The 16,534-nt window shown below is 39.3% G+C and overlaps 1 protein-coding gene across 5 annotated transcripts in view; it reads right to left on the bottom strand.

Moving 5' to 3' along the window:
• CSPP1 (centrosome and spindle pole associated protein 1) overlaps positions 1–16,534 on the bottom strand; it is an 87,674-nt gene that overhangs the window by 11,554 nt on the left and 59,586 nt on the right. For all 5 annotated transcript variants that reach the window (XM_016206438.2, XM_087825416.1, XM_087825418.1 and 2 more), the window contains 8 exons: positions 15,186–15,335; positions 14,646–14,792; positions 11,894–11,998; positions 10,097–10,163; positions 9,422–9,539; positions 5,138–5,277; positions 2,624–2,764; positions 908–954 (listed from right to left, as the gene is read on the bottom strand). In XM_016206438.2, coding sequence (XP_016061924.2) covers positions 908–954; positions 2,624–2,764; positions 5,138–5,277; positions 9,422–9,539; positions 10,097–10,163; positions 11,894–11,998; positions 14,646–14,792; positions 15,186–15,335 — 915 coding nt within the window. The remainder of the gene's footprint in view (positions 1–907; positions 955–2,623; positions 2,765–5,137; positions 5,278–9,421; positions 9,540–10,096; positions 10,164–11,893; positions 11,999–14,645; positions 14,793–15,185; positions 15,336–16,534) is intronic.

Genomic DNA, 16,534 nt, shown 5'->3' with positions numbered 1-16,534 from the left:
CTATTCGTTCACTCCTGTACCTCCAGCCCCTAGAACAGCATCTGATCCATAGTAAGTGCTCAATAAATACTTGAGTGAAATGGCTCATTCCTTGCTTTTCTTTATTCTTTGCACAAATGTCACCACCTCGGGATAAGAGTGACCCCCTGACCTTGCTTATTTTCTTTATAGGCCTCACCAGTACAACTGATACTGACAACAAACACATATTATCGGCCAAGCCCTATTCTAGGGCTTTTCATATATTATCAATTTTCACAACCCTTGACCATTTTTTACTTATTTAATAAACATTTAATTAAATTATTACATGCCAGGCCTGTCCCTTTGTGCTTGCAAATATCAATGAATTTAATCCTTATAGCCACACTCAGAGGCAAGTACTATCATCCCATTTGACATACAGTGTTACCTCGGTTTCTAATGTCTCCATTGACGAACATTTCTGTTCACAAACGCCGTAAACCCAGAAATGCTTCAGTTTTCAAACACACCTCGAAAGTCGAACATGCCACACAGCTTCTGCTGAGGGCAAGATCCTGAGGCCTAGCTGTCGGCTGTTGATCCCTTGGTTTTCGAACATTTCAGAACTTGAACGATCTTCCAGATGGATTACATTCAAAAACCAAGGTACCACTGTATTAGGAAGCTGAGTCACAGAAGGATTAAGTAACCTGCCTGAAGTCACACAGCTAAAAACTAACTTAAACAAGCTGTAACTCTTGTTTTTAGCTATTATAACATACCTTTTCTACTAATACATCTCTAGCTACACATTGCACTGATAAGACTTAAAATCCTTAATTCAATATTCCTGAAAATTCAAAATTGGAATACTCACTTGTCATAGTCCTAAAAAATTTTTATCCCCTCAAAACTAGCTTGAAAATTAGAACTGGTCCCTTACCATTCTGTGGTCTTGTACTTGAGTGCTTGGGACAGCATCCAAGTCCACTGTAGTCAATGGAGAACAAAACCAAGTTAAAAGGTTAGAAAACATTTTAAAAGTAAAATAAGTTTTAGAATATTTTTTGTGACTAGGTCTCTACTGGAAATTACAAACTGTTTTTAAGATATTACTTGCTTATCATTAAATATAATCCAGTATTCATTCTAGTTGGGTAAGATCCTCCCATTCACATTAATGAATATGCAAAGTAAAATCATTGTCAAGTTAGAACTGATGTCTATGGAAAAACAATGCAGGATTCTTCACCATCTTCCCATAGTTCTACAATCTGTGTAGAAATGTGTTGAGTGATGTTAAACAGGGGCTTCCTCACATGTAACTGAAGGTAGCTAACCCAATTCTAGGCACCTGGTTCCAGGGGAAAGACTTTGGATCAATGAGGTGTCCCCAAGGCCCCCCTCCAGTTTGACCAGCATTCTTGTGTGCCTCTGAATAGTGCATTTTCTCCTTTTAGAAACTGCCTTTGGGAATAAATAGGCTGCCAAAGAACCTGTATTCCTCCTCAGAATATTTTACAGCCATGGTTGTGTTTTATAGTTAAACCATAGTCTTATGAATTAAGTCACCATAGTGCCTGTCAGAAGCTGGGGTGGCTGCTGTGGGGGATGGATACTTCCAGTGCCAAAATGCACCTGTATCCACCTGGGGACTACTCTGGGGTCTCCTAAAGAAAAATTCCACTAAAATGGATATAAAGGTTGAAGAATGTACTTGCTTCACTCTTCTCTCCTGACGACAGGCCCACTACTTATAAAGACTGGGTTACTTTGCTATCAGAGGGTGACCTATGAAACCACTATTTAAATTCTGTATCAGATGGAGGGGAGACTCACCCTATACCAATCGTTACCCAAGTTTTCACTGGTGATACAGGCCTAAAGCGCCGTACTCCAGTACTCCTGTGATTCTGTCTCACATGGTCGAGAAAGGTTCTTCAGATGTGCAGGCCACACTAGCCTACCAAGGTAGGATCTGAAATTTTCCTAAATACAATGGATAGGACCATCTCCTCTTCCTGTTACCTGATGCATTTTTATGACTCATTTTCCATGGCCACCCCCAAAGGCCTGAAGGCTGGCAGAGCTGGTGAAATACCTGTGAGCATTATACAGTCACCTGCACTGTCAACAGGGACTGTCAATGCTCTGAGGCAACTAGCTCCACTCTAACTCCAGGTGCCCGACCACCCCCTCCCCCAGTTACACTCTAAGGGACCCTAGATTTCTCCCTTGCAGCATTCATCACCCTCACACTTTTTAGCATCTAACTTCTCCAACAGAGTGTAAGTTGATGCTTTACAGACTTAATGCCATATGAAAACTGAAAACACACATAGAGAAAGGCCCCATAGGGAAAGCACTGATGTGTTTGCCCAGCATTCCTCCCCTTTGATCCTAGTTCCTGGTGGCACGTGACCCAGTCCAGGCATTCAGTCCTGGTTATAGTGAATGGCGACGCCCTGCTCATATATGGATACCTGACCTCAGCCAAGCCAATCGGAGCCTTTTCTGGGTTTAAAGGCCAAAAAGGCCTGTGATCACGGAACCACCAGTAGGAGCTAGCCTGGGACAAAATCAACACAAAAGATGAGGGGGAAAAAGCCGTCAATAATACCAGTTGGTCCTACTGGGAACAGTAATGATTATTTCTTACCTTCAGCACCTTCCTGCATTTTTATTCTGTTCAGCCTCTTCTGCTGTGCTCTCAGCAGGGCTTGCTGCTGAATCTCTAAGGTGTAATAATCTCTTGGAGGGTCCGGGTACATAAATTTCAGATCCACTCGTGTTTCTGAATCTGATCCAAAAACGTTATAAAACTACGTTAAATCTTGTTTTCAAACAAGATTTTACAAAATTTCACTGTAAGTAACATGAGTAACCTTAATTTCAAAATTAAGGAACAATATAAATAATAGGACATCACCAAACTCAGACATTAAAATCATCATAAAACTAAAGAACACAAAGTTAATATTCTTCAAATAAATGCCTTTTCACAAACCTAGCAACATTATAAGGGAGCTCCCAGAACAAGCAACAACTTATTGATGCATTCCCTATCCCTACCACCCCACTCCCTCCAGATGCCCCCAGAGCAGACATTAGAGCAACTCTGCACAGATAATCCCACAGTAAGTCCTGTGGCTGAAACTCAGGCAGCCATGAGACAATACAATCACAGCCAATCCCTGTAATACACTAGAAAAATGAAAACACAATGTTATTGGCCAGTTAGTATTTTAGCCTTTTCAAATATCATGCAAAAAGCAAGATAAAAGCAGATGGGCTAGAACTTTAGGAGAGAGGTCCTTACTGGAGGAAATAACAGTCTTAAGAATTTACCTGTGCCACAAATTCAAGAGTATCAATCTATCAGAATTAAAATGTTAAACATTAATTTCTTAAATTTTGAGAATAAAAATACATTTTAAAAGCCTTGGAAATATTCCCTTTGATCTAATTATACTGCTGGGATATAATTTAAAGAAATAATCCTAAATATGTAAAAAGCTTTATGATCAGGAATTGTCCAAAAAAAAAGTTAAAAATGGAAAGCACATTGAATATTTAAGAATTTAAAAATGGTTAAGAGCAAAGTTAACAGAAGAGACCCTGGACACACACACACACAGTTGGATTGGACCCTGACGTCACTACCTCCAGACTTAGAGAACTAGATGTGGTAATACAGGGAAATGAATGGCTCAGTTTTATGGTTTAAACCTTTTTGGTCTCAAGACCTCTTTATACACTTAAAAATTGAGTACCCCAATGTCTTGTCTCTCACACACACACACACCCCATCTCAGAAATTAACACTAAAGTTTTTACAAGGGTAGACACAAGCACACATTCTGTTATCTTCAGAGCAATGAATTCATCACATGCTGTGGAATTCTGGAAAACCTATACACACATGAGAATAAAAATGAAATAGACAAATAACATCTTAGTTGTAACAAAAACAGTTTGACATCACAGGTTCCCTGACCAAACTCTTGAGACCCACTGGCTTACACAATGATAGCATAAAAAATAACTATGGTATATGTAATTGATGACACTTGTAAATCTAAGTAAAAAAGAAAACAAAACAAAAAAAACAGTTATATCTTGCTTTTATTTTACTTTTTTTTTTTTAGGCTCAGAAGATCAGAAAATATCTGTAAGGCTACTTTTCCCTCTTTTTCTGTATTCAAAACTTTCTATAACAGATACTACTTTTAAAAAGAAAAAGTTTAAATTCTGGTTTATCTGGTACAGGTCATAAGAACACACATCCAGCAATTCGCCTCCTCAACTCCAACACTTATTCTGTTGAACGCTCCTAAACACATCACACGTAACACACATTTTAGTTCCTCTATGCTTTTGCAGTCCACAGGCCTCTGTGTACCTTGGCCATGCTATTTCCCTTAATAAGCTTTCTTTCCTCCTACTCCTACGTCAAACCTTCTCTAGACTCTCTTCAAACATCCTACATTTCCTTCCTGTGTACTCAGGGACCCCGCTCTCTCCAACAATTACTCCCTCCTTTTCCTGTGTCCGAACCCCTTCCTCCTGTAACAGCTCTAAACAGTAGCATCCACAAAGTTCCTCCAGTTCTGGACCCTTCTCTCCTCCCTCCCAGCCAAGATTCTTCTAAGGCCTGTTTTATGCTAATTGCTTCCAACACTTTGCCTCCTATTCATTCCTCACCCCAAAGTTCATCAGCTTCTGATCCTATAAGTCCACAGAAAAGACCTAGCTGAAGTCACCAGTGACCTCTGATCCAACTGGCACTTTCCAATATTTATCTTAGGCAATCCTTTGATCCACTCTCTCCCCTCAGCTCTCCAGATGCCACGCTCCCCTGCTTGTCCTCCAACCACACTGGCTTTCCCTTCCCAGTCTCTTTCCTAAGCTCATCGTGCTCTGTCCACCCTCCATTAAATTCCAAGAGCCATTCCTTAAACTTTCTATGTGACCTGACCCATTGCTGAGGCTCTAGCAGCATATTAGCCAAGGCAAAGCTTGGTAAACTGGAGCATAACGTACACATAGGTATTACTCAAAATATATTATAAATAAAACTTTACTTTAGAAAAAGGATACAAACATGTTTAAAAATCCCTGAAGATGGGTCGAACACTCTTTCTATATCTTTAAAGTACAGCATTCCACTCACCTCTGTCTTTCAGCTCATTAAAGTCGTGAATATTCTGAAGAGTAGTCGTGTCCAACCCCTTGGGCGACTGTCTTCTGACAGGAGCCTGCAACCGATGTCGCGCCATGTCAAATACGTCCATGGGGCTCCTCTCTCTTTTCCTGTACATGACAAACTATAAGTGTGTGTTTTATGGCAAGAAAATCTGAGTTCACATTTCACTCAAGATATTAAGGTGGCATCTTTCACCCTGATACCTATTACTTCAGTGCCTCATATTAAAAACTAGGATATTTACAAGTTCATTGTTTATACTCTTTCAGAATGCTCAGATGTTAAGTACTTTATACTAAAAGTAAAATGATTTAGCCTTACCTTAAAATGTTCATGTAGCAGAAGGATCAGTCTTTGAGGTCAGAGAAACCAAGATTCAAAGACCTGCTCTGCTTTTTATTAGCAGTTTGACCTTGATTTCAGCATCTGTAAGATGCAGATAATATCTACCCCTTTTAGTCTTATGAGTATGAGAATTAAGTGAAATTATATACTGTAAAGTATCCAGCATAGTACTTGACATGTATTAGGTACTCAATAAATGTTACCGTCCCTCTAGCCTAAAATAGAAATTATACAGAAAAAGATGATATTAATAAGCTGCCCACTGTAAAGGGTTATTATCCCCAGTCCCCAACACTAATTTTACAACAGGCTTTCAGGAAACTTGATATCTAATTGGTTAATTAATACTCTATTCCTAGGGAATTACTATAATAGGCAGGTAGCTCAGAAAGGGAGTTTTCTGCTAGGGCTTTGGGGGAGTAACATTAAGAGAGGACAGGGACGGGGTATGGTACTCTAGCCCTGAAAATAAAACCAAGTATTGCCTGCTGCTTCCCTCAGCTCTAGGTAGGCCCTCTCTGGTTTTGAAAATGTAGCTCTAAGCAATAGGTGTAAGAGAGTTGGCCAGACTCCTGCCTTCATTTCTTGATTCACTAAATCTTCCCTGGGTGTCTGGAGGGAATAGTGGGATCCCCACAGGCAATGCTCCCTGCTCTCCTGGAGTTTCTTTTCAGGGCAAGGACTCACCAGAGCCACAAAACTACCTGATCAAGGCTGACATCAACCTCTAACAGTGAACTACTTAAGAGTGATAGGAACTTCAGCACAGGTTCATTAAAATGTAAAAGGAATACTAACCAGGCTTCTAGAAGGCCATTAAGATACGGAAGTCCTATCTAGTTTCGTTAACGCTAAAAGTTAAATAGGCTGCTAAATTAGGAATAGGTTATTAGAGCTATGCATGTGAGCTGGCTCGTGTTTGTTTTGTGCCTGGCACACAGTACCAGCTCAATAATGGTGAATTAATGAATAAAAATTTCTTTCTGTGAAACTTAAACAGTTGGAATAAAGAACCAACCCTGGGGTGTCTGCAATTACGATACATATTTAAAATTATACCACAGTAAATGTATTTAACCAATTCTTGCTAATTGGTAATTCTACCATACCTAACTGAAGTTAGCATGCAGAACTTCCAAGGTACTTTCAAATATATACATTTATTTATTCTTCACTAGAATCTCATGGGGGGTAGAAACTACCAGGTATGATTTGCAAATGAGAAAACCGAAAAGCTGCCTGGTTTCTTTCTTAAATCATATTAGTTTGCCAAAAAAGAGCAGTCTTCAATTTATGAATGAAAATAAAAGTCAACAATCCATTGACTGAATTAAATATGCATGTTTAGAATATAGAAAACAGCAAGAGTTAAGGCATCTGTAATATCATAAAAGTAAATATAAAAAAAACCATACTGGCCTCTCAATTACTTAGTAGTTGAAAATTGCCACCTTGGCTTAACATTTCATTATCTAGCCAGGCTAGATCTTGGAATTTCCTCACCTTGTTTCCTTTTTTGGTTGGAGAATGCCAACAAAAATCTAAGCAAAGCCTCATTAGGCAGGTTAACATGCTACATTAAAACCCTACCACATAGGGTTGCAGTCAAAGACATCAGTATGAATTTATATACAAACTTATGGACACAGGAACAATTATAGATATGTTTATGACTTAGTTTACATGCATGTATTATCTAGCTCTGTCCAGGGCCCAGAAGCAAAGACATCCACTAGCAACAAGCACACCCAGCATCCAGAGCTTGATGTCTAAATACCATTCCTCAAGAGGAACCAGGGCCCTTTGGAGAAATGGCTGATTCTAGAGCTGGGGGACAGGAAAATACAAGATGATCCTCAAGCATCTTCTGGTACCAGAAAGTAAGGAAGTACTCAAAGTAAGAAACAAAAGGATGGGGACATGTCAAAGGAGCACAGGAGCCAACCTTGAAAGAGCTCCCAATGGCCAAAGCTGCAACAATCTGAGCAACAACATAAATAATGTTATAGATAAGACAACAGTGATATAAATAAATGACTGAATAAATCAAAGAGGGGAGAAGAAATAAAACTTCTTACAGAAGAATTATAAATAATACACTTGGTAGATAACACCTTCTCCAGGAGATGGAGCTCAGTCCCACCCCCTCCCCACTGTTGGTGATTCATGTCCGAAGAACAGTAACTGAGGTAGAGAAACCTGGCAAATACTACTGTAACCAAACAAGGAAGGTTCCCATCCCAGGGATGTCATATGGATTCTGTGTACCCTAATATGATGTGATAAGAGGGGCACCCTGAGCTATTCTTTCCAAAAACCCTTAGTCCCAGTCTAATGAGAAAATGCCAAAGAAACCCAGATTGGCAGCCATTCTACAAGCCACCTGGCCAGTCCTGCTCTAGAATGTCACAGTCATGAAAAACAAGGGAAGACTGAGAAATTGTCCAGAGCAGAGGAAACTAGGAGACATGACAACTGAATGCAGTATGGTCCCTGGGTTGATTAGATCCTGGAACAGAAGGAGGATATTAACGGAAAAACTGGAAAAATCCAAAAAGTCTGAAATTTAGTTAGTAGTAACATTCCTGTCAGCTTCCAGGTTGTCACAAATGTACTCTGGTAATGGAAGGTGTTAGGGATGCAGCAAACTGGGTGAGGGGTCCATGAGGACTCTGTACTGTTGCCAAAATGGACTGTTTATTATTTTAAAAAAATAAACGCCCTTTAAAGAAAATGTGGTGGTTGCCCACTATGCTGATTTTACAACCTACTAAAAGATTACAACTACAATTTGAAGAACACTGCCTCAGAAAATGTGTGAGTCCTTTTGGCAAAAATCATAAATCGCTAGCCGTCTTTATGTTACTCTGCTGGAAAATATTTCAGAAAACAATACATTATTAAAGGAAAATGTAAAAATAGACTTGATAATGTTTGTGATAATTCCAACTCTGAAATTTTCCATTGCTATATCATTTTCCTCAGAAGGACAGATTTCTATGTCTGATTCTGTAGAAGAAAGGAACGTAAGGAGACTTTCTATAGCTGTCTAGTCTGTGTCTTCTAGTCTGGCTTCCACTCTCTCCCTCCTGCCTTGGGCTTCCTTACCATTTAGGTTAACTTACACAACACCTTTAGCATCCATCTGCTGGGGCACATTAAGTCCCAATTAGTCAATTGTTTTTCATTCAGTGATTTCTGCAGTGAGACAATCCACCCTAAAGACAGCCTGAAAATGCGTGCTCCCGATACTGGTTTTTTACTAAGTCTAACCTGATTAAACAGTTCATAGTTAGGGACAGTATTTCTGGTTTTCCTTCAAGAAATGCCGCTACTCTCTTCCTCCGTTCTCCTCCTTCCGCAACTCTGTCAATGCCACCACCATAAATATGTACTCGAAGGACAAAAGGGCAGTTACAATGCGCAACTTAAATATTTTATATAAGGTTAAATAAGTATCCATTAAATAGTCCATATTTTCAGTGAATAAATTCACCAATGGTGGATAAAAATTTTATGAAGGCAACTTTACATAAAATTGAAGAAAGTGAATAAAAGCATATTAATTTTTAAAAGAGCTGTTTTGCCCAAAGGAAAAAAAAGAAGAAAAAAGAAAACGTATTATACACTGCCAAAAACAAATAAACTCAAAAATCATATACTCTTTTTGTATCAGTTGCACTAGAATATAATTATTTAGCTAGACTTCTTTTGGGAAAAAAGCTATTTCGGTCTTTAAATTTCACTAACAATCTGTTAACTGTTTCAAGCATGCAAACTTTCCATTCTAATAAAGACTAATTAACCTTGTTACCAAACTAGAATTACTGGGTAGGTTCTAACATGATTCCTCATCCGCAACACAAAAGAATTCAGGAACAAATATAAATGCAACTCGAAACCTGCCTTATGTGAACGTCTTCATCACTGTCCATGTGCAGCAACCGCCCCTGCAGACGCCGCTCTTCACTACGCAGCTGTTTTCTCATTTCTGATAATTCCATAATTACATTTTTTTTCTCCTCTGCAAATTCCCATTGAAAAGTAAAAAATAAGGTATAAGAACAAAAGATTAAGCATTAAATTATAACCTGACTTATCATAAAGCTAAAATGCGCAGGGAGATATTTTCATGAGTTATTTTTAATGTTTTACATATCAGGTCACATTTATGAACATCATTAAGACTTACAAACACATTTCTGATAATACAGGAATTTCAAAAGTTAAGGAATGTTTTGGGGTAGAGGAGAATGCCACTACATGGGCAGCACAAGGGAATTCCTTTGCGGTGATGAAACAGTTCCGCACCCTGACTGTGGTGGTTACATAAATTAAACATGGTAAAAATGCAGAGACCTACACACACAACACAATGAGCACGTGTGAAACTGGTGAAGCCTGGCAAAGGCCTGTGGAGCACAACAATGTCCATTTCCTGGTGGTGATACTGTACTAGGTAAGATGTTACCACGGGGGTGCTGGGAAGGGTACCCAGGCCCTCTCTAGCTCTATACAGTTTTGCAATGTTCTATGACTCTATAAAAAATGTTCTAGATTACAGGTTTAAGTTAACTCTACCTTCTGCACGGAGCTGGTTTCTCCTGGCAGGTACCGGAGGAGACTGTGCCCTGGACACGGAACGTTCCTGTTTAACAATCATGACAGACTCAGTATGTCTTCCCAACTCAGAGATTGAAAAGAATACTTTTTAAAAGTACCTGTATGTAAAAGAAACCAAACTCCCCACTATCCTATCTATAAATTTACCTCCATCCATTTTTCCTTCCCACCACAATGGTAGAGTCCTTGCCCCATCCAAAGAGAAACCCCTCACCTTGTACTCTGTAGCTGGTGACTCTCACCTCCTCCACCAGTCCCTTTTACCCACCCATTTCCTCTCACCTTAATCTCAACTATGCTTCACAGTTCTCCCTCCTTTGAAACAGTTCTCTCACCGCTCATTACTCTTGTCCACTCCCCCCTTCCCTTCGGAGCCATGCCTCTTTAGAGAATAGGCACAGAATGTACGGTGTCTACGTCCATGTTCCCGTCCGCTTCACCGCACAGCTGCCTGCCTTTGCTCTGCACCCCGTCACTCCACTAACCCTGCTCTCACCACAGTCGCCAAGTAATCCCAAGTGACATACTCAATGGGCACTTTAAGCGCTGCTTTTACTTGGCCAGCAGTACCTGACATCATTACCACTCTGCCACTTTTTCTCTATCTCCTTCCTCTGCTTCTTAAATGTCAGTAACTCCCTAGCATTCCATCTTCAGCTCTCTTTACTGCCCCCGAGCTCACCCTAGACAGTCACATTCACTTGACAAGCAACAATGTTCATGACTTCCAAAACGACAAATCCAGTCCAGACCACCATCTTAGCTACAACCTCTACTTTCAATTGCTGCTCTATGTAACCCTCACCAGAAACTTAACAATTGTCACTGACTCTTACCCACCACAGTCAGTAAATACCACCATCTGTGTCTCTTAAATATGTCGACACTGTCACCCCTTCTCAGTTCTTACTGTCACTGCCTTTCTTCAGATAATCAAAGTCTCACATCTGGACTTCTGCAAAAGCATCCTGGCCTCCAAAATGTATCTACACACCACTGCCTAAGAGAACATTATGAAGGACAAGTCTGGCCATGTTAGTCTCCTATTTAAATATTATAACGAACTCCCATACATTATCTACCATACACCTACTAAATTAGAATCTCAGAGAGTGGGATTCAGGAAGATGTTCTTGTAATGTTTGTCTATTCTGGTAATTAACCGGTTTGGTAGCCACTAGCCTATGGAATGAAGTCAAACCCCTCACCACTCCATGCAATACCCTGCATGTGTCCTGACCTCCACCTCCTCTGCCTCCTTGCTCAGGCAGGCATCACCAGCCCAGACCACACCACTATGTGTTCGCCACGTGGGCCGCGCGGCTTACACTTCCCTCCATGATTTGGGACATGCTGAAAGTCCCTCAGCCTCCTTCTCTTTATGGCAAATTCCTACTCATTCTTCAAGAGTCAACTCAAGGATCAACCCTTGTGGAACATTTTCCTGTCTCTCTCTTGATTGTAGCTCAGTCTAAAGTATAAGGGACTTCATTAGCATAACTCCAGCTAGCTAGAAAAGGCCCTCTTGCGGGCCTGGACAAGAACCATGTGCTAAATTATTAAATTTAAACTTTAGAACACCAAGTTACAATTGACAAGTTACTATCAGTTACAACTGATGCAGCAAATTAACATAGACATCTATATTTCAGATCTGAAAAAATTTAACCTAGCTAAATATGATAAGAAAATCTCAGTTCCCCCAATCTAAAATAATTTAGCTAAGATTAACAAATCAGAAGAAAAAAAATATACTTGAATAAAGGAACTTATAATGCTGTCAACTGAAGGAGGTCTTTGGTGTTTGCTTGCAATTTTGTTCTGAAGAGCAGGAACCACAGGAGAAGGCTGTCTCAAGCGCTGGAAAAAGAAACAAAAATTATGTGCACATACACACACCCTTAATACCTGACAATCTAAGAAGTTCAGAATGTTACTGCTTTAATACTTTTACCAAAAAGTCAGAGAATACAACAGTTACAATAAACATGAATAGATTTAGATATCCTTATTAAAAAATGACTCAGATCAGAAAAAGAAATTCAACAAACTTGAGTAATAGCATACTGAGTATTAGGAAAGCAACAAAAACAAAAAAATATATAGGGAAAGTAAAAAATCATCTTAATTAAAAGAAATAGGATGGTATAAAATACAAAATCCCTTTTCTGGAAGAAAATAGAAATCAGCATCTAAAATCTCGATCCGTTGTCACCAAGAGCATCATGGGTGAGGGAATTTTCCAGATCACAATAGGGTTCTATGTCTCCATAAAAAAATAAAACAGGATTTCAGTTTACAGTAAAATAAAGCTAACAGTTCCCAACTTCACATTAAAATAAAAATGCTGAAAACATAAAAACTCCCAACAAAATGAATAATTTGGGTTAAAAAACCTCTCCAGACCAAAGCATATATGTACATGTTAAATTGTTCATTTTGCACAGTAGAAAATCAAATATTACATTCCCTGGTGACTTTGATAAAATTGGATACATGAAAGAGAATGTTTTTAAAAAGACTTCTAGGTGACCACAAGCAGAATCATAAGGACAGTATAATCTGTAGAGAATGAAGTAAATAAAGCACAGTCCACATAATAAGGAAATAAGTACATAACTATCAAGGAAGCAAAACAAAAAGTGAGAAAATCAATTAATATGCTCAAATATATTGGTTATGATAAGTAAATAGATTTAGACATCCTATCTAAAAGATTTAATTCTCAGATTAGGGTTAAAAAAATAAATATACTAACTAAAAAACATGGTAACAAGTAAAAACTAAGAACAGATAAAAATATGGCAAAATGCATTAAACAGATCAAAGCTGTTTGAAAACTGCATGGTACTTTGTAATTAAAACTTCAACAGCCATGCCCTAATCAGTGTGGGTCAGTTGGTTGGGCATCAGCCCATGCACCAAAGGGCTGCTGGTTCGATTCTGGTCACGACACATGCCCAGATTGTGGGCTCAATCCCCGGTAGGGGTCATGCAGGAAGCAGTCAATTGATGTTTCTCTTTCTCTCTCCTGTTCCCTTCCTCTCACTCTAAAAATCAATCGTAATAATAAAAAAGCTTTAACAGCCATAAAATTATATATGCCTAAGAAATAGCATTTTTTTTCCTTAAACCCAAGAAAACACAACTATGGGAACCTAACAAATCTCTTTCTAAATAACTTTATTCTAAATAACGCTATATAGAATAAACAGAATAAACATAAATAATGTTATTTAGAATGTAATATTATTTTACAATAAAATAGTCTGTTTCCCACTCAATTTTGTTGTAAACCTAACACTGCTCTAAAAAATAAACTTTAATTAATTAAAAAAGAATAATACATTTGAATAATATACTTTGAAGGCTGAAAAAAATAAATATATATCCAACATTTTATACTAAGAATGAATACTATTGCCTAACATTCCTAAAACATTGAAAATAAACAAAAAATATCGATCTTTCTTATAAATTTCTTAAACAATGTTTTAGCAAATCCTAATTGTGAATACTTACCATTTCTACCATTATAAAAAGCTGAGATGAGAAATCAAATAGCATGTTTGAACCACTTAGAAATGGTTCATGTTAGCTACATTGGGTTACACACTGCACAGTGTAAACTACCTCATTCATACACCAGAGGAGCCCCACTGGTAAAGTGATCTTTTTGTGAGTCCTGCTTAGAAGAAATGATGTTTGTATAAACCTAAATTTCAAAAAAAAAATTTCTTAAATTGGGCTAAACCTACAAGACATACAGGGTTTTTAAGAGTGTGGTCCACAAGCCAGCTGCATCTGAACCCCAAAGGATGCTCATAAAATGCAGTTTCCTGTGCTGACCTCAGACTCAGTAGATCAGATACTTTGTAGATGAGACCCAAGAACACACATTTTTAAGTCTCCATGATACTTCTGCATACAGAATTTTAAATACAGCTTTGAAATATGAGCACAGGTATAAACTAGATCCTCTAAGGAGCAAGTGGCTTTCTAGAGAGAAAACCTCTGTCTAGTAACTTTGATTCATGCACCTACTGTGAACTTCAACTTGCTATCTCAAAGTTCAGACTTCAAACCAGTCTGTGGTGAGCCACCAGTTTTTCTTCTTTAATTTCCAATCCATTGTGGACAAATGTGTAAACAGAGTCAGAATGCATTCAAGCCCAACTTCTATATTAGCAGATTCAACAGACATCAAATTTCTTTGACAAATTGCTACATAAGTTTCCAAACACCTATTCTCAATTTCTGTACTTGTCATGAATAGTTTGGAGGGTGCTGGTCCACAGACTATAGGAACAAGACTAGATGAGCTGAGTAAACCTATTACACTCATGGGGGGAAAACAGCAACAAAGCCTAGTGAGGCCGCCTCATTCGGGAAGGTACTCAGAGGCCGCCGTACAACGGAAAGGGGACAAAGACCCCTCCTCCACGCTCACTCCCACGGCAAGTGGGTTAGGCTTCGGGGTTAACTGACGTTCCTGCCTGAGGCTCACCTTTGCTTCTTCCCCGATTACATGCTCCCGTTCGTAGTAGTGCTGAAGCTGTTGGTTATGTTTCGCTTCTTCTTCTTGCTTCTTTTTTTCTGCTTCTTTCCGTCTTTCTTCAGCTAACCGAATAAGTTCTTCATTTTTCAGTCTTTGCTTTAAAATAAAGAGAAAAATATATGCACTCCATACATTTTTATAGTCCACTCAAAAATGTGCTGCCTTATTTGCCCGAAATAAAGATGTGAAATTGAAGATACTGATGATGCAGTGTTCCTTATCAAGAAGCTGTCTGCTTAGCAATGAAGCACTCGGCACCTTCTGTAACAGCCTGTTGCCTAAAATCCCATTTGGCTTGAAAAGTCATCATTTCTCTCTTTTCTTAACTTAGTCTTTCACATTAATAAAATAATACCCTGAGACTGGGTACCGATCTGTATTTTCTAAATGTGCTCCAAGGCGGGTCTCCCCGGTAAGCAGTAAATGTCTTTGCGAAGAGTGACTAACGTTCCCGCGCTGAGACTGAGCAGGCGCGGGCGGGGGACGCACCTCCTCCTCCTTCTCCCTCCTCTTCTCCTGCTCCTCCTCGTACTCGCGCTGGATCCGCGCCCTCTGCTCCGCCAGCCGCCTTTCTTCCTTCTCCTCTTCGATCCGCTCTCTCTCACGCTCCGCTTCCTCTCTCTGTTTCTTCTCCTCAATCTAAAGAGTTAAACCTAGTTATTTCTTTGTAAACTACTGAAAAGTTGGAACACCACTTAATTTTTCCTAGCAGCCTATGAATCTAACACTTGTACCCTCTTTCTGCAAGTTAAAATAACCTCCTGAGTTTTTCACATCTGTATTTTATTAGGAAGGCTACCTGTAATGTTATAAGAGCTATGAGCAAAATTCCAACTCCACCAAATAAAACTGAGCGACCTTAAGAAACTTCCCCGTTCAGTTTTCTCCGCTTGAAAAACAGATAGCAATGCCTGCATCTCAAAGGAGTGATCAAAGAATGGAAGTAAAGAAATGTATGTGGAAAACCTAAAAGTTCCTCCTACACAGAAGGTACTCAAGAAATGATCCATGCTTGTATTAATCCGCAGTGAATAACTAGATGGCTCAGTTCCCTGAATAGATTAGTAACCGGAAACAGCAGCAAATCAGTATTTCAGTATTTATTCTTTTTTAAATTTATCTTTATTGTTGAAAGTCTTACAGGTCCCCCCCCCCCCCCCACTGACCCCTTCTTCCCAGCACCTGACCCCCGCACCTCAGCCCCAGGCCTTCACCACTCTATCATCTGAGTCCATGGGTTATACATATAAGCATATAAATTCTTTGGTTAATCTCTTCCCACCCACCCACCCACTCCCGCCTTCCCTCTGAGATTCCTCAGTCTGTTCCATGTGTCTGTGTCTCTGGATCTATTTTGTTCCTCAGTTTATTTTGTTCTTTAGATTCCACATATGAATGAGATCATGTGTCTTTCTCTGACTGGCTTATTTCACTTAGCATAATACCCTCTAGGTCCCTCCATGCTGTCCCAAGGGGTAAGAGATCCTTCTTCTTTACAGCTACATAGTATTCCATGGTGTAAATGTCCCACAGCTTTTTATCCACTCAGCTACTGATGGGCACTTGGGCTGTTTCCAGATCTCCGTTATAGTACATTGCGCTGCTATGGACATAGTGGTACATAGATTCTTTCTTTAGGCAAGAATCCCTCCCTCAGAATGCCCCTTCTTCTTTCTTATCTACTGGCAAGTTGTAAGGTAAAGGAGGATTTCAGCCACCAGGACTCAGTATCTAACTAAATTTCATCTTGACTGCCCCCTGCGGTGTGCGGTGCGGAATGAGCGCTCTGGGGAATATTCTAAGGCAGAGTCCAAGACCTGAAATAAGGGACCCCTGAG

The sequence above is a fragment of the Miniopterus natalensis genome, chromosome 16, assembly GCF_054644295.1.
Source record: "Miniopterus natalensis isolate mMinNat1 chromosome 16, mMinNat1.hap1, whole genome shotgun sequence".
Classification (NCBI taxonomy): domain Eukaryota; kingdom Metazoa; phylum Chordata; class Mammalia; order Chiroptera; family Miniopteridae; genus Miniopterus; species Miniopterus natalensis.
The sequence above is the reverse complement of the archived record's forward strand: the minus strand, read 5'-3'. Positions and strand labels throughout refer to the sequence as shown.